Source organism: Ranitomeya imitator, chromosome 1 (genome assembly GCF_032444005.1).
Source record: "Ranitomeya imitator isolate aRanImi1 chromosome 1, aRanImi1.pri, whole genome shotgun sequence".
Classification (NCBI taxonomy): Eukaryota; Metazoa; Chordata; class Amphibia; order Anura; family Dendrobatidae; genus Ranitomeya; species Ranitomeya imitator.
In genome coordinates, this window is record NC_091282.1 from 1,080,274,342 (window position 1) to 1,080,298,728 (window position 24,387).

General features: G+C 40.2%; 1 protein-coding gene across 1 annotated transcript in view; it reads left to right on the forward strand.

Annotated features, from left to right (window-relative positions):
- Nucleotides 1-24,387, forward strand: part of GALNTL6 (polypeptide N-acetylgalactosaminyltransferase like 6) — a 3,161,254-nt gene that overhangs the window by 2,784,585 nt on the left and 352,282 nt on the right. The window contains exon 8 of the mRNA XM_069744235.1: nt 8,317-8,424. Within this exon, the coding sequence (XP_069600336.1) occupies nt 8,317-8,424 (108 nt within the window). The remainder of the gene's footprint in view (nt 1-8,316; nt 8,425-24,387) is intronic.

Consider the following 24,387-nt stretch of genomic DNA (forward strand, 5'->3'; position numbering starts at 1 on the left):
TTAAGGACTGTGTCAGACACAGGGAGTATACTGTTGGTTTATTATTTTTTCCAGGAGAATGAGGGCCTTGCAGGAATGAGCATACAATAAAATGGGAAAATGTGGGGTGTTTTATTTCAGCAAAATACTTTATTCTGCATGTGTGTGCTTTATTAACCCTTTACCAACTATAGGATTAGTAATGGTAGGTATCTTAATGACACCTCTCCATTACTAAGCCGGCTTAATGTCACCTTACAGAGGTGGCATTAACCCCTTATTACCCAATATGCCACAGCTACAGGGCAGTGGGAAGAGAAAGGCTAAGCGCCAGAATTGGCACATCTTAGAGATGCACCATTTCTGGGGTGGCTGGGAGCTAGTATTTGTAGCCGGGGGGAAATATCCATGGCCCCTCTTTAGGCTATGAATATCAGCCCTCAGCTGTCTGCATAGCCTTTCTGTCTATAAATTATAAATTATAGACGTCATTTTTTTTGGGGGGTGCCCCTATTTTAATAGCCAGTAAAGGCTAAACATACAGCTGCTGGCTGATATTCATTGCCTGGGAAGCTCCATTGGCCCGTAATCGCTGGCTTTCCCTCTCTGGTGCAGAAAATTGAGTGGGAGCCCACGCCATTTTTTTTTTTTAATAAATTAAACAGATATTGCATTTAAGGCCGGGGTCACACTTGTGAGAAACTCACACAAGTCTCGCACCTCAATACCCGGCACTGCCGCTGGCACTCAGACCAGAGCGTTCAGCTGCATAAAAATACATACAGCCACATGCTCTGCTCCCGAGTGTCGATGGCAGTCCTGGGTATTAAGTTGCGAGACTCTTCCGAGTTTCTTGCATGTGTGATCCCGGCCTAACTCTTTATGTACCATTTTATTATGTTTATTACTAAACATCAGGCTTGGTATTATCTATAGATCTATCTATCTATCGATATATCTATCATCTATCTATCGATATATCTATCTAGCTATCTATAGATATACTGTATCTCTCTGTAGGTAGAAAATATATAGAGATATCGATAGATAGACCTATCAGTAGATAATAGATAAGATAGATATGATAGATAGATAAATAGATATGATAGATAGAAATGATAGATACATACGATAGATATATTCGATAGCTAGATAGATAGATAGATAGATAGATTGATAGATAGATAATAGATACAATAGATGATAGATAGATAGAACAATGATACATGGATACATAGATAGATGAGATATATACGATAGATAGATAGAGCTATAGATAGCTAGATCTATCTATGTGTTGATCTATCTATCGTATCGTATCTATCTATCTATCTATCTATCTATCTATCTATCTATCTATCTATCATATCTATCTATCTATTTACGTATCTATTATCTATCTATAGATCTATCTATCTGTGTGTGTGTAAACATTTTTCTTCAATGGAGTATGTAAAAGAAGAGGCTTGACAAAGAAATTACATCACAATTCTTTTTATTTTTTGTAGATCTTTATTTAGCTCACAAAAACACACACAAATCAGCATGAAAAAAATGCATGAAAAATGCAGATGTATGCAGCGTCCAACCCACAGCGTTTACTGACCGTGGGAACATATCCCAATATATCTGCAAACAGGAAATCACTTTTGTTTTCTTCCCAGAAGCCAACTTTTAATTAGCTTTATTTAAAGTGATGAAGAAAAACGCATGCAATGAAAAAATGCATCTAAAACGTTTGCGGAAAAAACGCGTCAAAACCGCATGCAAAAAACGCATAAAAAACGCAGGTGACTTGTTAGTGACCTCAGATGCAGAGTTGGTGCAGATTTTACCTGCGTCAAATCATGAACAAATACTGAGCCATTCCTGACCGTGGAAACATACCCTAACTGTTATGACATAATATTTACGTTACCAGATGATATGGAGGCTTACATGTCAAGGCCAAGACAAATTTCTATTTAGAAACTGGTCTAATCAGTGATTTCTGTTTAAAAAAAAATATTTTTTATGCTGACATGCAGTCCAAACACAAACACAAATGTGGACTTGGAAAAATAACAAAACAAATAAATAGCATAAAAAATAACTCAAGGTTTGGTGCAGAAACAAGAAGTTATGAGAGATCTACAAGTTATGGACTGATCTCATTTTGATTAAATTCTCTCCAGCAAAAAACAGTACAGGAATATAGTTATCTCCAAAGTGGTGGCCAAAGAGCAGCTTGTCATCTACAAGTGGACCTCAGAAGAGTGGCCTATTTATCTTGATGTTGGGCTATTAGGGGATCTAGTTTATGCTTGTGAGATCTTGGAAGGGCTCGATGTGCTTGTCAGTTCTCCCCTTTGTGGAGAGCATGTGAGATGAACTCTATGAAGTAAGATTCTGAACTGAAATATTTTTGTGACTCTTGATCTACAACTTCATTGAACAATAAAGTATATGCTAGGAAACCACTTGCTGTGTCATTATATTTATCATTTGGAAACAAATGAAGCCTGACATTTCGTACTACACTTCTCTTAATAAATTTGGCATATTGTGGGCTTTCCTTACCACAAACTTAAATCTATATCAATTTCTGGTGTATCTTATAGCAAACATGTTGGGCAGCAGCTAGCAATATCAACAGTTACTAAACTGTGATCACTGTTAAAAAAGGGTTGAGAACAGCATAACATTAAAAAAGAAAGAAGTTTATAGGTAAAACAGGTGTGCTCCACATTTTTCTATTTTATTCATCATAAAATCGATACAAAAAGCTTGCCACTGGTGTCACATTATCACTTGTAGGCAAATAATGTCCCGCTAGTTAACCAGGGACTGCACATTAGCTTAAGTGGTTCATAATAGACTGAAAATTTCCATAGTATACCATAGTTTCAATCTCTTCATCCCTAGGGACAAGACTGCTTTCTATAGTGTGAATCTTTTTCATTTTTCATAAAAGGTATTAACAGTTTCACAAAAGCATTTAACTCTTGAGTATCAACATCTCGTGGCGACATTTCTTTAATATACTGTGCGTAATAATCCCATATTGCTTTCTTTCACTGAAGCTGCTGTCACTACTGAGATGAAGCTTCTCGGGCTGGTTCCTTGCCAGGGGCACTGTTATTGGATAGCCAGTGTTTACACGCAGAGCTGCAGCCTGTGGGGGGAATTGGGGAGCTTAAAAGCCACTCTGAGAATACGATCTTCAATAAAGCGAGTGATATCAACATGCACAGACTGAGCTGCTTACAAGTGACAGCAGTCCCACTGGAAGCTCGGTTTTTATGTGCATGTGAGAGGCCTAGAAAATGATATGTCTTTGTCGCTCATCTCTTTGTGAATATTATGTATGACATAGAAGTTAATAGTTTTGATAACTTTAGCTTCGAGTAATGTTTTTAAATTAACCCCTTCACCCCAAAGCCTGTTTTCACCTAAGTGACAGGGCCAATTTTTACAATTCTGACCACTGTCACTTTATGAGGTCATAACTCTAAAACGCTTCAACGGATCTTGGTGATTCTGACATTATTTTCTCGTGACATATTGTACTTCATGAAAGTGGTAAAACTTCTTCGATATGACTTGCATTTATTTGTGAAAAAAACAAAAATGTGTCAGAAATTCTGAAATATTAGCAATTTTGAAACTTTTAGTTTTTATGCCCTTAAATTAGAGAGTTATATCACACAATATAGTTAATAAACAACATTTCCCACATGTCTACTTTACATCAGCACAATTTTGGAAACATAATTTTTTTTTGTTAGGGAGTTATAAGGGTTAAAAGTTGACCAGCGATTTCTCATTTTTGCAACAAAATTTGCACAACCATTTTTTTTACGGACCCCCTCACACTTGAAGTGACTTTGAGGGGTCTATATGACAGAAAATGCCCAAAAGTGACACCATTCTAAAAACTGCACCCCTCAAGGTACTCAAAACCACATTCAAAAAGTTTATTAACCCTTCAGGTGCTTCACAGGAATTTTTTGAATGTTAAAAAAAAATTTAGCATTTAACTTTTTTTTCACAAAATTTTTACTTCAGGTCCAATTTGTTTCATTTTACCAAGGGTAACAGGAGAAATTGGACCACAAAAGTCGTTGTACAATTTGTCCTGAGTACGCTGATACCCCATATGTGGGGGTAAACCACTGTTTGGGCACATGGCAGAGCTCGGAAGGAAAGGAGCGCCATTTGACTTTCCACTGCAAGATTTGCTGGAATTGAGATTGGAGCCCATGTCACGATTGGAGAGCCCCTGATGTGCCTAAACAGTGGAAACCCCCACAAGTGACACCATTTTGGAAAGTAGACCCTCTAAGGAACTAATCTAGATGTGTGGTGAGCACTTTAAACCTCCACGTGCTTCACAGAAGTTTATAATGTAGAGCCGTAAAAAAAAATTCTTATTAATTTTCACAAAAAATGATCTTTTTGCCCCCAATTTTTTTTCCCCAAGGGTAACAGGATAAATTGGACCCCAAAAGTTGTTGGGCAATTTGTCCTGAGTACGCCGATACTTCATATATGGGGATAAACCACTGTTTGAGCGCATGGCAGAGCTCGGAAGGGAAGGAGCGCCATTTGACTTTTCAATGCAAAATTGGCTGGAATTGAGATTGGAGCCCATGTCACGATTGGAGAGCCCCTGATGTGCCTAAACAGTGGAAACCCCCACAAGTGACACCATTTTGGAAAGTAGACCCTCTAAGGAACTAATCTAGATGTGTGGTGAGCACTTTAAACCTCCACGTGCTTCACAGAAGTTTATAATGTAGAGCCGTAAAAAAAAATTCTTATTAATTTTCACAAAAAATGATCTTTTTGCCCCCAATTTTTTTCCCCAAGGGTAACAGGATAAATTGGACCCCAAAAGTTGTTGCGCAATTTGTCCTGAGTACGCCAATACTTCATATATGGGGATAAACCACTGTTTGAGCGCATGGCAGAGCTCGGAAGGGAAGGAGCGCCATTTGACTTTTCAATGCAAAATTGGCTGGAATTGAGATCGGAACCCATGTCGCATTTGGAGAGCCCCTGACGTGCCTTAACAGTGGAAACCCCCCACAAGTGACCCCATTTTGGAAAGAAGACCCCCTAAGGAACTTATCTAGATGTGTGGTGAGCACTTTTAACCCCCAATTGTTTCACTAAAGTTTAGAATGTAGCGGTGTGAAAATTAAAAAATCATTTTTTCTTTCCACAAAATTATGTTTTAGCCCGCAATTTTTTTTTTTCGCCAAGGGTAACAGGAGAAATTGGACCACAAATGTTATTGTCCAATTTGTCCTGAGTATGCTGATACCCCATATGTTGGGGGGAACCACCGTTTGAGTGCATGGCAGAGCTCGGAAGGGAAGGAGCGCCGTTTGAAATGCAGACTTAGATGGATTGGTCTGCAGGTGTCATGTTGCATTTGCAGAGCCCCTGATGTACCTAAACAGTAGAAACCCCCCACAAGTGACCCCATATTGGAAACTAGACCCCCCAAGGAACTTATCTAGATGTGTTGTGAGAGCTTTGAACCAACAAGTGTTTCACTACAGTTTATAACGCAGAGCCGTGAAAATAAAAAATATTTTTTTTCCACGAAAATGATATTTTAGCCCCCACGTTTTTATTTTCCCAAGGGTAACAGGACAAATTAGACCCCAAAAGTTGTTGTCAAACTTGTCCTGAGAATGCTGATACCCCATATGTTGGGGGGAACCACTGTTTGGGTGCACGGCAGAGCTCGGAAGGGAAGGAGCGCCGTTTGAAATGCAGACTTAGATGGATTGGTCTGCAGGCGTCATGTTGATTTGCAGAGCCCCTGATGTACCTAAACAGTAGAAACCCCCCACAAGTGACCCCATATTGGAAACTAGACCCCCCAAGGAACTTATCTAGATGTGTTGTGAGAGCTTTGAACCAACAAGTGTTTCACTACAGTTTATAACGCAGAGCCGTGAAAATAAAAAATATTTTTTTTCCACGAAAATGATATTTTAGCCCCCACGTTTTTATTTTCCCAAGGGTAACAGGACAAATTAGACCCCAAAAGTTGTTGTCAAACTTGTCCTGAGAATGCTGATACCCCATATGTTGGGGGGAACCACTGTTTGGGTGCACGGCAGAGCTCGGAAGGGAAGGAGCGCCGTTTGAAATGCAGACTTAGATGGATTGGTCTGCAGGCGTCATGTTGATTTGCAGAGCCCCTGATGTACCTAAACAGTAGAAACCCCCCACAAATGACCCCATATTGGAAACTAGACCCACCAAGGAACTTATCTAGATGTGTTGTGAGAGCTTTGAACCAACAAGTGTTTCACTACAGTTTATAACGCAGAGCCGTGAAAATAAAAAATATATTTTTTTTCCACGAAAATGATATTTTAGCCCCCAGGTTTTTTTTCCCCCAAGGGTAACAGGACAATTTGGACCCCAAAAGTTGTTGTCCAACTTGTCCTGAGAACGCTGATACCCCATATGTTGGGGGAACCACTGTTTGGGCGCACAGGAGAACTCGGAAGGGAAGAAGCACTGTTTTACTTTTTCAAAGCAGAATTGGCTGGAATTGAGATCGGACGCCATGTCGCGTTTGGAGAGCCCCTGATGTGCCTAAACAGTGGAAACCCCCCAATTCTAACTGAAACCCTAATCCAACAACACCCCTAACCCTAATCCCAATGGTAACCCTAACCCTAGCCCCAACCCCAACCCTAACCCTAGCCCTAACCCTAACCCTAGCTCTAACCCTAGTCCTAACCCTAGCCCTAACCCTAATGGGAAAATGGAAATAAATAAATTTTTTTACATTTTATTATTTTTCCCTAACTAAGAGGGTGATGAAGGGGGGTTTGATTTACTTTTATAGCGCTTTTTTTGGCGGATTTTTAGGGTTGGCAGCCGTCACACACTAAAAGACGCTTTTTATTGCAAAAAATAGTTTTTGCATCACCACATTTTGAGAGCTATAATTTATCCATATTTTGGCCCACAGAGTCATGTGAGATCTTGTTTTTTGCGGGACGAGTTGACATTTTTATTGGCAACATTTTCGGGCAGATGACATTTTTTGATCGCTTTTTATTCCGATTTTTATGAGGCGAAATGAACAAAAACCAGCAATTCCTGAAATTCTTTTAGGGGGGGCGTTTATACCGTTCCACGTGTGGTAAAATTGATAAAGAAGCTTTATTCTTCGGGTCAGTACGATTACAGCGATACCTCATTTATATCTTTTTTTATGTTTTGGCGCTTTTACACAATAAAAACTATTTTATATAAAAAAATAATTGTTTTTGCATCGCTTTATTCTGAGAGCTATAACTTTTTTATTTTTCTGCTGATGATGCTGTATGGCGGCTTTTTTTTGCGGGACAAGATGACATTTTCAGCGGTACCATGGTTATTTATATCCGTCGTTTTGATCGCGTGTTATTCCACTTTTTGTTCGCCTGTATGATAATAAAGCAATGTTTTTTGCCTTGTTTTTTTTTTTTTTTTTGCGGTGTTCACTGAAGGGGTTATCTAGTGGGATAGTTTTATAGAGCGGGTCATTACGGACGCGGCGATACCAAATATGTGTACTTTTATTGTTTTTTTTTAATTTACATAAATAAATGGATTTACTGGGAAATTTTTTTTTTCTTTATTTGGCGATTTTTTTAAAAAAATTTTTATACATTCTATTTTTTTTTTTTTACTTTGTACCATTGTCCCAGGGTGGGACATCACTGTATTAGATCAGATCGTTGATCTGACAGTGTGCATAGCACTCTGTCAGATCAACGATCTGACAGGCAGCTTAGCTGGCTTTCCGGCGCCTGCTCTCAGCAAGCGCCGGCTAGCCAGGTCATTTCATGACCCGGAAGGAGTCCGGCGGCCATCTTGGATCCGGGGACTCCTTCCGGGTCACCGGAGCAACGCGATCTCATCGCGTTTCTCCGGTGGGAGAGCGCAGGGAGCCCCCGTCCCTGCGCGATCCCCCTCTATGCCGCTGTCACTACTGACAGCGGCATCAGAGGGGTTAAATGCCCGCGATCGGTGCTACCGCCGATCGTGGGCATTGCTGCGGGGTGTCAGCTGTCATATACAGCTGACACCCGCACCCGATCACCGCGGCGCTCAGCGTGAGACCGCGGTGATCGGTGCGCCGTACTAGTACTGCTGCTGGCACAAATGCAGTGCCGGCAGCGCAGTACTAGTACGGCACATGTCGCGAAGGGGTTAAAGCGTAGTGTGAAAAGGTTCCTCTTTATGTGTTAAAATAAAGAACAACTCATTGGAAAGAAATCAGAATCAGTACATTTGACATCAGAACACTGATACATTCTTATTTTTCCTTTATAGGTATGGATGTGTGGTGGAGAAATGTATGATGTGCCTTGTTCCCGAGTGGGCCATATCTACAGGAAGTATGTTCCCTACAAAGTTCCAACAGGGACAAGCCTTGCAAGAGTAAGTGTAATTCTATTGAAACTTTATTATACTACAGTAATGCTTAAAAGTACTGAAAAATAAGCATATTTTGTCCTATTGACAACCAGGATAATAACCGAATGCAATTACAAATTATTGATGAATTAAGTCATATTACATCAATTTTCATTTGTTACTTCACACCTTCGGGAATTTAATGTACTCTTTTACAGAACATCCATATAATGCCAGGATAATCCCCCTAAATCAGTTAACAGCAATGAAAATGACACATTTTTTGCCCATTCCTCTCTTTTGGTAGCCAGTCATTGTGGTGAGTTTTCAAGCTTTAATGTTTTATGGGTAAAATCAGGACCTGAGATAATACTAGCAGCTCTTTAGTGATGAACAAACTCTAGTTTACTTCTTACACCTTGAAGGTTTCAGCTATATCTGGGAAGGTTGGCCTATTTTGGTTATGATAGAAGCGCTGGTTGGTTGTGACATGAGCTGTGACATGAAGTATTCCAATTAACTAGGCCTTCCTGCATCTATGTAGGTCTTTGCAGCCTTGAGGTAAATCAGCCATCGATAACATTCCATAGAATTCAACTACTTTGGTGGGAAATAAAATAGGCATATATCTAAAAAAGTCAGTTTTATTAGATTGTTTCAACTTTGCAAAACAAATAGTAAAATAATAAAACAAAATTGATTTGTTTAAACTTCCATTTTTTGAGAATTATACAAGGCCACTGGACATTGAAGACACTGCATTTATAATCCCCCCCTGTCATAGTTATGGTGAACATGGGAGATGAATTTTTAAGGGCAAAATTTAGTGCTCTATCAGCCCTCACTGTTGATTTAATAGGGATCCCGCGCCTTAACAAGTGTGATCCTGCATCAAAATATAAAACAGTATATAACAAAGAAACACCAGTGCTGCCAATTAAAGGGATCTCCTTTGCTGCTGGTATCAAAACAGCCGGGTTCCGGGGTTGTCAATGCATGTAACAATAGTAAGAAAACAAAATGATACTGCGCTAAAGGGATGTATCTGTACTAATGGTCATACGTGTAAATTGATAGAGTATACAAACAAAATACCGCTACTTATAAATGCCCAGGTTGAATACCTGCTGCATGTGCTGGAGAGAGTCGAAATAAGGTGCACTATGCTTGACACTTAGCTATGCGCAACGTCATACCACAGGTAATGCCAATGCAAGTCTAACTCACCGAGGTCCCATGATGGATGTAGTGCCGGAGGTGGCAGGAATCTAAGGTACGTAGGTGATCAGTCCGGCACGTGAGACGCTGACCTTGAAGAACATGTGTAAACCTATAGGGAGGGCAAACAATTTAAATGCTCCGCCATCAGATATAAGAAAACCAAGAAACAATGGACACAAGAGCTCAAAAAATAACAACAGCTTTATTAAGACAAATTCAAAACATTACAATAAGTACATAAAAGTAAAATACGTAAAATGCAAAAGATGAGAGAAGAGGCTAGCCTAGTGCCACGCACAAATACACTAATCCATTAACGAGCAAATCAAATGGTAGCTATAAGGTAGAAGGGCCATACATAAGAGCATGTAAAGATGTAATCAAAGTCATAAAATGAATATTAGCCCAATATACGATATAGTTTGTAGTGTATACTAATACCAGAAAGTGGGCAGCTACACAGGAGATAAAGCTCCAAAGTACCAGGCAAACAGCAGGAAGGTAAAAAAGGTATATAGCCAAATGAACGGGTGTCACGTTAAAGCATTATATATAGAGACTGACCCCTTATGGCTTATCACAACTATCAGTGCAGAAATATAAGCGTTATAGATTAGTTCTCCCTAATGGCTCAGTAAGCCATATATTGCACATAATCCCGGGAAGTCCCATGCAAAAGAAGGGGGAGACTGAACAGATGCGAAAATAATATGTGACCAACCTGCTGCTGCAGTGCGTGGAAGAGGAGGCCCTGCACTGCAGCAGCAGGTTGGTCACGTATTATTTTCGCATCTGTTCAGTCTCCCCCTTCTTTTGCATGGGACTTCCCGGGATTATGTGCAATATATGGCTTACTGAGCCATTAGGGGGAACTAATCTATAACGCTTATATTTCTGCACTGATAGTTGTGATAAGCCATAAGGGGTCAGTCTCTATATATAATGATTTAACGTGACCCCCGTTCATTTGGCTATATACCTTTTTTACCTTCCTGCTGTTTGCCTGGTACTTTGGAGCTTTATCTCCTGTGTAGCTGCCCACTTTCTGGTATTAGTATACACTACAAACTATATCGTATATTGGGCTAATATTCATTTTATGACTTTGATTACATCTTTACATGCTCTTATATATGGCCCTTCTACCTTATAGCTACCATTTGATTTGCTCGTTAATGGATTAGTGTATTTGTGCGTGGCACTAGGCTAGCCTCTTCTCTCATCTTTTGCATTTTACGTATTTTACTTTTATGTACTTAATGTAATGTTTTGAATTTGTCTTAAAGCTGTTATTATTTTTTGAGCTCTTGTGTCCATTGTTTCTTGGTTTTCTTGAAGAACATGTGCTGGGCGGGAAGGCCGACAAGAAGTGGCCGCAGCCAGACAGGAAGGCGGTGGGTCGGTGTGGAAACCAGGAACGCCCCGGCCGGTGGCGTCCCTGGAAACGGTAAAGGGAAAAGAAAAATGGCCGACGGGAGCGCTTACTGTGTGACATCACAAAAAGTATGGGGAAGCGCTGGGACCAAGTAGGAAACCAACGCGTTTCGAAGGAGCACAGTCCTTCTTCATCAGGGCTTTTTGTGTAAAGAATAGTCACAGAGTTGTTCTGCACCCACTTCTTTGTTATTTTAGCTTTGTGCTTAGGGTCATTGTCTTCTTTGAAGGTGAACCCAAGTCTGAGGTCCAGAGCACTCTGGAAGAGGTTTTCATCCAGGATATCTCTGTACTTGGCCGCATTCATGTTTCCTTCAATGATAACTAGTCGTCTTGTAACTGCAGCTGGAAAGCACCCCAATAGCATGATGCAATGTTTACTGTTGGGATTGCATTGGACATATTATGAGAAGTGTCTGGTTTTCTCTACACATGATTAGAATTATAACCATAAACATCTATCTTCATCTCATCAGACCAGAGAATCTTATTTCTCATAGTCTGGGAATCATGCATTTTTTTTAGCAAACTGAACGCTTTCATATGTCTTGCACTGGGGAGAGGCTTCCGTCAGGTCACTCTGCCATAAAAGCCTGACTGGCGGAGGGCTGCAGTGATAGTTGACTTTGTGGCACTTTCTCCCATCTCCCTACTGCATCTCAGCCAGAGTGATCCTCTTTACCTCTCTCACCGAGGCTTTTCTCCCATGATTGCTCAGTTTGGCTGGATGGCTAGTTCTAGGAAGAATTCTGGAGGTTCCAAACTTTTTCCATTTAAGGATTATGGAGGCCAGTGAGCTTTCAGGAACCTTGAGTATTGCAGAAATTATGTTGTAACCTTGGCCAGATCTGTGCCTTGCCACAATTCTGTCTCTGAGCTCCTTTGCGATGTCCTTTGACCTCATGATTCTCATTTGGTCTGACTTGCACTGGGAGCTATGAGGTCTTATATAGACAGGTGTATGCCTTTCCAAATCAAGTCCTATCAGTTTAATTAAACACAGCTGGACTCCAACGAAGGAGTAGAACCATCTCAAGGAGGATCACAAGGAAATGGACAGCATGTGACAAATAGTGTCAGAGCAAAGGGTGTGAATAATTATGACCATGTGATATTTCAGTTTTTCTTTTTTGTTAAATTTTCAAAAATTACTACATTTCTGTTTTTTCAGTGAAGATGGGGTGCAAAGTGTACATTAATGTGAAAAAAATTAACTTTTTTAAATTTACCAATTTACTGCAATGAAACAAAGAGTGAAAAATTGAAAGGGGTCTGAATACTTTCCATACCCACTGTAGGCACTGGCCCATTCTACACTTTTTTCCCATGAATTTTAAATGATCTACTAAAAGGGAAGTTTCGATATAGATGCATTTTACTTCCTTCTGTAAACATTGAATTTAAATGGAAAATACTTGAATAAAGGACAATATTCCAAAACAACACTGGCGCTCACCCACAAAGCTGTAGATCCTCAGCCACAGGAATCGATAAGGGTGGTGCCCCCCTGTAACACTATATAACTATAAAAACAATAGATGCCGCGCTGGAGGAAGCTAAGAACCAATAACACCTATGCACTCTATCTGGTGAAAAAAGAGATCCACCAGAGTCCCAACCGCATAGCTAATAGCAAAAAAACCCCCAGGAACAGTACCCCACGAACTGGTGGGCGGACCCTCCGCCTCCCCACACTAATGGAAAGAAATGTTCGGACACTGGTGTCCCTCCGCTTACCTAATCGTAGGTGAATGCCGTTGCGTGTGGACCTGTGCTGCGGAAGTCCTCACCCGCCCGGTCAGTACACCTGGGGCTATAGCACAGCGTGGATCGGGTGGCGGGGTGCGGTATAGGGAAGCCCCGGCCGGTAGCGTTCCCTAGTTACCGCGTGTAACAAAAAGATGGCCGATAGGCCCCTCCTACCTAGTGACGTCACCTGGAGTACGGAGCGCAAGATCGCTCAAAAAGGGGGAAGGGAAATAACCAACGCGTTTCGAAGAGTGGACCTCTTCTTCTTCAGGGTTACCGTTCCCCTGGTCCCCGTACCTAATATAGTGCACTACCATCTCTACCCCCCGCCCCCTATTGCTTAACCCCAGGTATACCGGCATGTGTGCAGCCATCCACACTATGCATTACCTACATGCCCCTGTGCTGCTCCAGGGCATAGGGCATATATTCTAATCTATTCCAATATGACATGATGCAATGGGACACACAGATATCTAGCAGCATATTAGTATATCAACCAATAAATAAATAGATAAATAGATAAATGAGTGGGTAAATTGCCCTACACACGTATGTATACATTAAAACCATAATTTATTTGAAAAAATCTCTAAAATCATGTATATGTTAAAAAATACCAAAAATTGCAAAAAATATATGCATATTATCCTAATATCAGTACAATTAAAATTAAAAACCAGCTAATGGCCAAATAATAGGCTTGTCATGCCGATATCTGTCGGCTATACTGTTTCTATTTCTACTAAACATCTTAATGAGAATCTCTCACACAGTCCTCTAAAATTCTTTAATAAAAACTCAAACCCATAAAAGGAAAGGGAGATAATGGAAGTAAAAAAAATATATATACACATATATCTTTAAACGGCCAAATCCGGGCTTAATTGGAGGTAACGTGAGGATCCACACCTAGATACACACACATAAGCATATATATATACACACGTAAGCATACACATGCATCCTCATACGAACCTCTATATATAATATAGAGGGGCGGTGATTACATCAAAAGCATGTCCAGGGCGGAGACACAATGGATATTTACCCTGGACAGCTTGGCCCCTAAGGGCTTGAACCAGGAGGTGGAATTATTCGCTTTTTGAGGTACATAAGATAGCCTACCTGAGTAGAGGGTGGCTAAGTAAGAATTAGGCGGAATACCTAAGAACAAGCAGTTGGAGGGTTGTCTATTAGCATTAATGGGGATCTTATTAGGCCTACTACGTAGGTTCCAGAGGACCCAAGCCTTTCTCATTTCAGGAGACGACTTGGAATAGACCAATTGAGATATATCATTTTAATATAGTAGTGGAAGTGGAGGAGGGAGCGAATCATAATTATATTATATATAGAGGTTCGTATGAGGATGCATGTGTATGCTTACGTGTGTATATATATATGCTTATGTGTGTGTATCTAGGTGTGGATCCTCACGTTACCTCCAATTAAGCCCGGATTTGGCCGTTTAAAGATATATGTGTATATATATTTTTTTTACTTCCATTATCTCCCTTTCCTTTTATGGGTTTGAGTTTTTATTAAAGAATTTTAGAGGACTGTGTGAGAGATTCTCATTAAGATGTTTAGTAGAAATAGAAACAGTATAGCCGACAGATATCGGCATGACGCGCCTATTATTTGGCCATTAGCTGGTTTTTAATTTTAATTGTACTGATATTAGGATAATATGCATATATTTTTTGCAATTTTTGGTATTTTTAACATATACATGATTTTAGAGATTTTTTCAAATAAATTATGGTTTTAATGTATACATACGTGTGTAGGGCAATTTACCCACTCATTTATCTATTTATCTATTTATTTATTGGTTGATATACTAATATGCTGCTAGATATCTGTGTGTCCCATTGCATCATGTCATATTGGAATAGATTAGAATATATGCCCTATGCCCTGGAGCAGCACAGGGGCATGTAGGTAATGCATAGTGTGGATGGCTGCACACATGCCAGTATACCTGGGGTTAAGCAATAGGGGCGGGGGGTAGAGATGGTAGTGCACTATATTAGGTACGGGGACCAGGGGAACAGTAAACCTGAAGAAGAAGAGGTCCACTCTTCGAAACGCGTTGGTTGTTTCCCTTCCCCCTTTTTGAGCGATCTTGCGCTCCGTACTCCAGGTGACGTCACTAGGTAGGAGGGGCCTATGGGCCATCTTTTTGTTACACGCGGTAACTAGGGAACGCTACCGGCCGGGGCTTCCCTATACCGCACCCCGCCACCCGATCCACGCTGTGCTATAGCCCCAGGGGTACTGACCGGGCGGGTGAGGACTTCCGCAGCACAGGTCCACACGCAATGGCATTCACCTACGATTAGGTAAGCGGAGGGACACCAGTGTCCGAACGTTTCTTTCCATTAGTGTGGGGAGGCGGAGGGTCCGCCCACCAGTTCGTGGGGTACTGTTCCTGGGGTTTTTTGCTATTAGCTATGTGGTTGGGACTCTGGTGGATCTCTTTTTTCACCAGATAGAGTGCATAGGTGTTATTGGTTCTTCTCAACGAAATAGTGAAAGATCCATAGTTTATTTCACTTAAAATATAGTGAAAGGACAAAACATCAGCATACAAAAAAATATTTTAAAACCAAGGTTTTAAAATAAAAATTTTTTTTGTATGCTGATGTTTTGTCCTTTCACTATATTTTAAGTGAAATAAACTATGGATCTTTCACTATTTTGTTGAGCTGGATCTCTTTCTCTTTCCTGTTCGTCTACGCCCTGACACAGCGGTTCCGTGCTCCGAGCTCTTGGGAATGTCGGTATGGTGAGCTGGATTTTGTTTTTTCCGTTATTGGTTCTTAGCTTCCTCCAGCGCGGCATCTATTGTTTTTAAAGGACAATATTCATTATCTTATATACCATATATACTCATATATAAGTCGACCTGAGCAAAAGCTGAGGCACCTAATTTTGCAATGAAAAATTGGGAAAACTTATTGACTCTAGTATAAGCTGGGTAAGCATTGTCCCCTCATCCTTATCCTGTTATGCATGGCCTCCTCATCCCTGTCCTTGTATGCATGGCTCCTTATCCCTGTCCTTGTATGCATGGCTCTCCATCAATTTCCTTGTTTGGATGGTTCCCCATCCCTGTATGCATGGCTCTTTATCCCCGTCCTTGTATGCATGGCTCCTTATCCCCTATCCTTGTATGCATGGCTTCCCATCCCCGTCCTTGTATGCATGGTTCCTATGAAAAAAAATCCTACTTACTTTCCCTGTGCACCCTCGCTGCATCTCATTCTGGTGCCAGCAGCTTTTCCAGCCGAGCTATCATGCCTATGGGAGTGGAGAGAGGTGAATATTCAATACCTTAATGAGCGTGGACATGTGATCGCTTGGCCAGATGAGCTGCTGGTGTCGGAGCGAGATGCAGGGAGGGCACGCAGGGAAAATAAGTAAGATGTGTGCTGGAAGCTGGCAGATGCGGCTGTAACTGTACACACTATAAGAGAAATGAATATTCACTGCCAACTCTGTGAATATTCATTTCTCTTTAGCAGTGGGCACAGCCTTTAGCTGCAGCCGCTGGCTCCGGCCTCTGTGACCTGCTGCTTCGCCACTCACCCTTTCCTTACCCGCTGGCTGCATGCTGGCCGCAATATTGGATTGAAGTTCATTCTTTGTCCTCCGTAGTACACACCTGTGCAAGGCAATCTAATAAAAGCTTCAACTCAATCCACAAAAAAGCAAGCCCTCACTCAAGTGTGTCATCTGTTAACGGAAATATAGGGGCTTCAACGTTACTACTGAAATGGCTTCTTGCCCCCCAAAAGAAATTCAATAAATTCTCCACTACCAAATCCAAATTCCCCCCCTCCCTTCTGAGACCCAGTGTGCCTTAACCACTTATAGTGCCCACATGTTTGGCATTTCTGTAGTGATAAGAGCCTGCCTAATTTACAGGTGCGTGTCTCCAGAAGTATGAGCTGGGCATAATGCACTGCTTATTACAGTGGCAGTTTGCAGTTTTCTGTTCAAATAATTTTTATTATAACTTTGAAATTTAATATTAGCATGTGGAAATAATCATATAGTCAGCTCGCAAGGGAATAAGGGTAAGGAGAGGGAGGGAGGTAGGGGAGATGGGTTTGGGGAATGGTAACCTGTGATCATACTTATTCAAATAATTTTATTATATCTTTGAAATTTAATATTAGCATGTGGAGTCAGCTCACAAGGGAATAGGGGAAGGAGAGGGAAGGAGGTGGGGAGGGTTTGGGGAAAGGTAAGAACAACATTGTGGACACACTGTCCATTTTAAACAAAATTTGATAATGATTAACAATTTTTAACAGATTAACATATAGTAACATATAATAGCATATAATAATAGCAAAGAGTATATAATAAGCAAACATCCACTGTTTCTTGAAAACACCCATTGAGTCAAAATCATCACTACACCTGTAGATAAATTCCCAAAGGGGTATAATTTCCAAAATGGGGTCAATTGAGGGAGATTCTGCTTTTCTAGCATATAGGGGCTCTGTATATGGCAGCAGCAAACTATTCTAGGAAAATCTGCATCCAAGGAGGAAAATAGAGCTCTGTCCCTCCTGAGTCTCTCCGTATGGCTAAGCAGCCACATATGGGGTATTTCTACAATCAGTAGAAATTGTGGGACAATTTTTGGTGCCATTTTTACCTTTTTCCCAGTATGAAAATGTTAAATTTGGGGCTAACACAATTTTAGTGGTAAAAATTTAAATTATTCTTTTTTCACTGCTCAAGGGTATAAAATTATGTGACAAACTTGCGGTGTCAATATAATCACTGCACCACTAGAAAAATTAATTGAGAGGCTTAGTTTGGAAAATGGGGTCTCTTATGGGGGTTCTTCAGTCCTGGCACTTCAGGGTCTCTGCCAATGTGACATGGCACCCTCAAATCAGTGCAGCAAAATCTTAACTGTAATATGGCGCTACTTCCCTTCTGAGCTTTGCACTGTTCCTCAAAATTAGTTTTCAAACACATATGGGGTATCCGTGAACTCAGAACCGAGAAATTTCAAAACAAATTTTGGGTCCATTTTTTAATGTTAAAGCTACTAAAAAATTTTACGGGAAAAATGTGATTTTTTTTATTTCCACAGCTTAACATTATAAATTTCTATGAAGCACTTGAGGGTTCAAGGTGCTCAATTTACATCTAGATATGTTCCCTAAGGCCTCTTTTCCACTTGTGAGAAAAAAAAAACGGTCCGATTTACGGACCGAAAAAACGGATGTAACGTATGCGATTGTCATGCGAGTGTCATGTGAGTGTCATGCGATTTTTTTATCGCAACATCCGTATGACATCCATACTGCTGTCCGATTTTATATGTCAGGGAGACACCTATATATATATATAATTTATATTTAATGCAGCGCTAGATAGCTTACAAGCCGGTAATTCAATTGCCGGCTTTTGCTATCTCCGTCACAAACCCGACATGATATGAGACATTGTTTACATACAGTAAACCATCTCATATCCCCTTTTTTTGCATATTCCACACTACTAATGTTAGTAGTGTGTATGTGCAAAATTTGGGCGCTCTAGCTATTAAATTTAAGGGTTAAATCGCGGAAAAAATTGGCGTTGGCTCCCGCACAATTTTCTCCGCCAGAGTGGTAAAGCCAGTGACTGAGGGCAGATATAAATAGCCTGGAGAGGGTCCATGGATATTGCCCCCCGGCTAAAAACATCTGCCCCCAGATGATCAGTCTCATCCCACACTGTAAATCCATCTGAAGGGGTTAACTAATTTTACACCCAGGAGCTCTGCTAATGCAGCTGTGCTCGTGGTTGTAAAACCCCAGGGAATGAATGGAATGTAGGTCAATGACCTGTAGTTACCTTCAGTCGCGGTGATGCTCCCTCTGCTGGATGTCCTCATATGAACTCGAGCCTGGGAACTTTTCAGAATATATTCCCATGCTCGAGTACATATGAGGACATCCAGCAGAGGGCGCATCACCGCAACTGAAGGTAACTACAGGTCATTGACCTACATTCCATTCATTCCCCGGGGTTTTACAGGCAGGAGCACAGCTGCATTAGCAGGCTTCTGCTTGTAAAATTAATTAACCCCTTCAGATGGATTTACAGCGTGCGACGAGACTGATCATCGGAAGGTATGGGATATTTGTTGTTTTTTTATTTTACCTTTCTTGCAGAACGAGGGTCTTCAGGTGGATTACCAGGATAATAAAATATTACAAAAACCCGTGTCTTTATTTCATTAAAATACTTTGTAATAATTTGTGTGTGTTTTATTAACCATTTCATACAATTGGATTAATAATGGATAGGTGTCATAATTGACGCCTCTCCATTATTAATCTGGCTTAATGTCACCTTACAATAGCAAGGTGGCATTAACCCTTAATTAACCCATATCCCACCGCCACACGGGAGTGGGAAGAGAGTGGCCAAGTGCCAGAATAGGCGCATCTTCCAGATGTGTCTTTTCTGGTGTGCCTGGGGGCAGATGTTTTTAGCCAGAGGGGCAAATAACCATGGACCCTCTCCAGGCTATTAATATCTGCCCTCAGTCACTGGTTTTACCACTTTGGCGGAGAAAATTGCACGGGAGCCCACGCCAATTCTTTCCGCGAATTAACCCTTAAATATAATAGCTAGAGCGCCCAAATTTTGCACATACACACTACTAACAATAGTAGTGTGGAATATGCCAAAATTAGGGATATGAGATGGTTTACTGTATGTAAACCATGTCTCATATCATGTCAGGTTTGTGAAGGAGATAGCAAAAGCCGGCAATTGAATTACCGGCTTTTAAGCTATCTAGTGCTGCATTAAATATAAATATATATATATATATATATAGGTGTCTCCCTGACATATATATATATGTATATATACCTATTCTATGTGTATATATCTACTCTAATCTAACCTGTCAGTGTGATTTTACTGTACACTGCGATGAATTGCTGGCTTTTCAAAGGACACCGGTGCATAAAAATCAGACAGCAATCGCATGGTGCAAGTGCTGTGCGATTTTTTTCTCGCACCCATTGACTTGCATTGGCAAGTCTCGTCTGAGAATCGCAGCAATGCGCAGCCTGCTGCAATTTTTTTCTCAGTCCGATTTCGGGTGAGAAAAAAAATCGCAAATGGAATGTCACCTATTGAATAACATTGGTCCGAGTGCAATCCGTTTTTTATCGGATTGCACTCGTCTGTTTTCCTTGCAAGTGGAAAAGAGGCCCAAGGGTTCTAGTTTCCAAAATGGTGTCACTTGTTGGGGTTTTTCACTGTTTAGGCACATCAGGAACTCTGCAAAAGCGACATGGCATCCGCTAATTATTCCAGTAAATTTTACTTTCTAAAAGTCAAATAGTGATCTTTCTCTTCCAAGCCCTGCTGTGTACCCAAACAGTTGTTTTCCTCCACATATTGGGTATTATTATTATATTGGGTGTAGATGACGAGGAAAAAGCTAACATATTAAACACCTTCTTCTCCACGGTATTCACGGTGGAAAATGAAATGCTAGGTGAAATCCCAAGAAACAATGAAAACCCTATAATAAGGGTCACCAATCTAACCCAAGAAGAGGTGCGAAACCGGCTAAATAAGATTAAAATAGATAAATCTCCGGGTCCGGATGGCATACACCCACAAGTACTAAGAGAACTAAGTAATGTAATAGATAAACCATTATTTCTTATTTTTAGGGACTCTATAGCGACAGGGTCTGTTCCGCAGGACTGGCGCATAGCAAATGTGGTGCCAATATTCAAAAAGGGCTCTAAAAGTGAACCTGGAAATTATAGGCCAGTAAGTCTAACCTCTATTGTTGGTAAAATATTTGAAGGGTTTCTGAGGGATGTTATTCTGGATTATCTCAATGAGAATAACTGTTTAACTCCATATCAGCATGGGTTTATGAGAAATCGCTCCTGTCAAACCAATCTAATCAGTTTTTATAAAGAGGTAAGCTATAGGCTGGACCACGGTGAGTCATTGGACGTGGTATATCTCGATTTTTCCAAAGCGTTTGATACCGTGCCGCACAAGAGGTTGGTACACAAAATGAGAATGCTTGGTCTGGGGGAAAATGTGTGTAAATGGGTTAGTAACTGGCTTAGTGATAGAAAGCAGAGGGTGGTTATAAATGGTATAGTCTCTAACTGGGTCGCTGTGACCAGTGGGGTACCGCAGGGGTCAGTATTGGGACCTGTTCTCTTCAACATATTCATTAATGATCTGGTAGAAGGTTTACACAGTAAAATATCGATATTTGCAGATGATACAAAACTATGTAAAGCAGTTAATACAAGAGAAGATAGTATTCTGCTACAGATGGATCTGGATAAGTTGGAAACTTGGGCTGAAAGGTGGCAGATGAGGTTTAACAATGATAAATGTAAGGTTATACACATGGGAAGAAAGAATCAATATCACCATTACACACTGAACGGGAAACCACTGGGTAAATCTGACAGGGAGAAGGACTTGGGGATCCTAGTTAATGATAAACTTACCTGGAGCAGCCAGTGCCAGGCAGCAGCTGCCAAGGCAAACAGGATCATGGGGTGCATTAAAAGAGGTCTGGATACACATGATGAGAGCATTATACTGCCTCTGTACAAATCCCTAGTTAGACCGCACATGGAGTACTGTGTCCAGTTCTGGGCACCGGTGCTCAGGAAGGATATAATGGAACTAGAGAGAGTACAAAGGAGGGCAACAAAATTAATAAAGGGGATGGGAGAACTACAATACCCAGATAGATTAGCGAAATTAGGATTATTTAGTCTAGAAAAAAGACGACTGAGGGGCGATCTAATAACCATGTATAAGTATATAAGGGGACAATACAAATATCTTGCTGAGGATCTGTTTATACCAAGGAAGGTGACGGGCACAAGGGGGCATTCTTTGCGTCTGGAGGAGAGAAGGTTTTTCCACCAACATAGAAGAGGATTCTTTACTGTTAGGGCAGTGAGAATCTGGAATTGCTTGCCTGAGGAGGTGGTGATGGCGAACTCAGTCGAGGGGTTCAAGAGAGGCCTGGATGTCTTCCTGGAGCAGAACAATATTGTATCATACAATTATTAGGTTCTGTAGAAGGACGTAGATCTGGGGATTTATTATGATGGAATATAGGCTGAACTGGATGGACAAATGTCTTTTTTCGGCCTTACTAACTATGTTACTATGTCACTATGTATTCAAGAGAAATTTCACAACAATTTGTATGGAGTATTTTCTCCTTTTACCCTTATGACAATGCAAAATTTGGAGCTAAATAGATTTATTTGGGAAAAATGTGATTTTTTTTAGTTTCATGGCTCTTCATTATAAACTTTTGTGAAGCACCTGTGGGTTCAAGGGGCTCAATACACATCTGGATAATTTCCAAAAGGAGTCTAGTTTCCAAAATGGGGTCACTTGTTGGAGGTTTCTACTGTTTAAGTACATCAGGGGCTCTCCAAACGTGACATGGTGTCCACTAATTATTCCAGTAAATTTTACATTCAGAAAGTCAAATGGTGCTCCTTCCATTTCAATCCCTTCTGTGCACCCAAACAGTAGATTTCCTCCACATATAGGGTATCAGCACACTCAGGATAAATTATTCAGCTAATTGTATGGTCCATTTGCTCCTGTTACCCTTACAAAAGTTAAAAAAAATTGGCCTAAAGGAAATTTTTTATGAAAGAAAAGTAAAGGTTTATTTTTGCCTTCAACATTCCAAAAATTGCTGTGAAGAACTTGAAGGGTTAATAAACTTCTTTAATGTGGTTTTGAGGACCTTTTGGGGTGCAATTTTTAGAATGGTGTCAGTTTTGGGTATTTTCTGTCATATAGGCCCCTCGAAGTCGCTTCATTTGTGAGGTGGTCCTTAACCCCTTAGTGACGGAGCCAAATTTTTAAAATCTGACCAGTATCACTTTATGTGATAATAATTCTGGAACACTTCAACATATCCCAGTGATTTTGAGATTGTTTTTTCGTGATACATTATACTTTAATATAATGGTAAATTTAGGTCGATATGTTTTGTGTTTATTTATAAAAAATATTAGAAATATGTGAAAAATGTTAAAAAATTAGCAATTTTCTAACTTTGAAAGATTATCCCTTTAATCCAGATAGTCATACCGCAGAAAAACACTAATAAATAACATTTGCATTATGTATGCTTTACATCAGCACCATTTGTAAAATGTTATTTTATTTTGTTAGCATTTTAGGAGGATTAAAAATGTAGCAGCAATTTTTCATTTTTTCAAGGAAATTTACAAAATTTAATTTTTTAGGGACCTATCCATATTTGAAGTGCCTTTAGGGGTCCCATATATTGGGAAACCCCCAAAAGTTATACCATTTTAAAAACAGCACCCCCTGACATATTGAAAACTGCTGTCAAGTCGTTTATTAACCCTTCAGGTGATTTTCAGGAATTAATGCAAAGTGGCATGATAGAAATGAAAAAGTGTATTTTTACCACCTAAATGCCTTTAACATCTGATCAGATGTCTACAGCCGTCAGACTCTAAGGCCGCTATTTGGTCATGAATTGCCATCGCAAACATCAGGACCACACAATCATGATCTGAGGGCACCATTTGGCATAAAGAGGAAGCCCCCACACTCTGTTAACCATTTATATGAAGTAGTCACTATTGACAGCAGCATCTAAGGGGTTAAACAGATTTGGACGGTGCAAACACTGATCATGGCTGATGAAGCAAGTTGTCAGCTATAGTGTACAGCCGACAACTGCTGGATTGTCACCTATATGGGGAGGCTATTCTCTTATATCTCAGGTCAGTTAAAAGACGTATCGGCGGTCATTAAGGGGTTAAAATAGTTTTGCAAGTTTTGTTGTAAAAATGTGAAATTGCTCATCAACTTTTCACCCTTAGAACTTCCTAACAAAAAAAATTGTTTCAAAATTTTTATATATAAAGTATAAATGTTGAAAATGCTATTTATTAACTATTTTGTGCTATATGACTAATAGAAAAATTTAAAAAATTTTGGCCAAATTTCCAATTTTTTCACAAATAAATGCAAGTAATATCAAAGAAATTTTACCAATATCATGAAGTAACATACATAGTAACATAGTTAGTAAGGCCGAAAAAAGACATTTGTCCATCCAGTTCAGCCTATATTCCATCATAATAAATCCCCAGATCTACGTCCTTCTACAGAACCTAATAATTGTATGATACAATATTGTTCTGCTCCAGGAAGACATCCAGGCCTCTCTTGAACCCCTCGACTGAGTTCGCCATCACCACCTCCTCAGGCAAGCAATTCCAGATTCTCACTGCCCTAACAGTAAAGAATCCTCTTCTATGTTGGTGGAAAAACCTTCTCTCCTCCAGACGCAAAGAATGCCCCCTTGTGCCCGTCACCTTCCTTGGTATAAACAGATCCTCAGCGAGATATTTGTATTGTCCCCTTATATACTTATACATGGTTATTAGATCGCCCCTCAGTCGTCTTTTTTCTAGACTAAATAATCCTAATTTCGCTAATCTATCTGGGTATTGTAGTTCTCCCATCCCCTTTATTAAT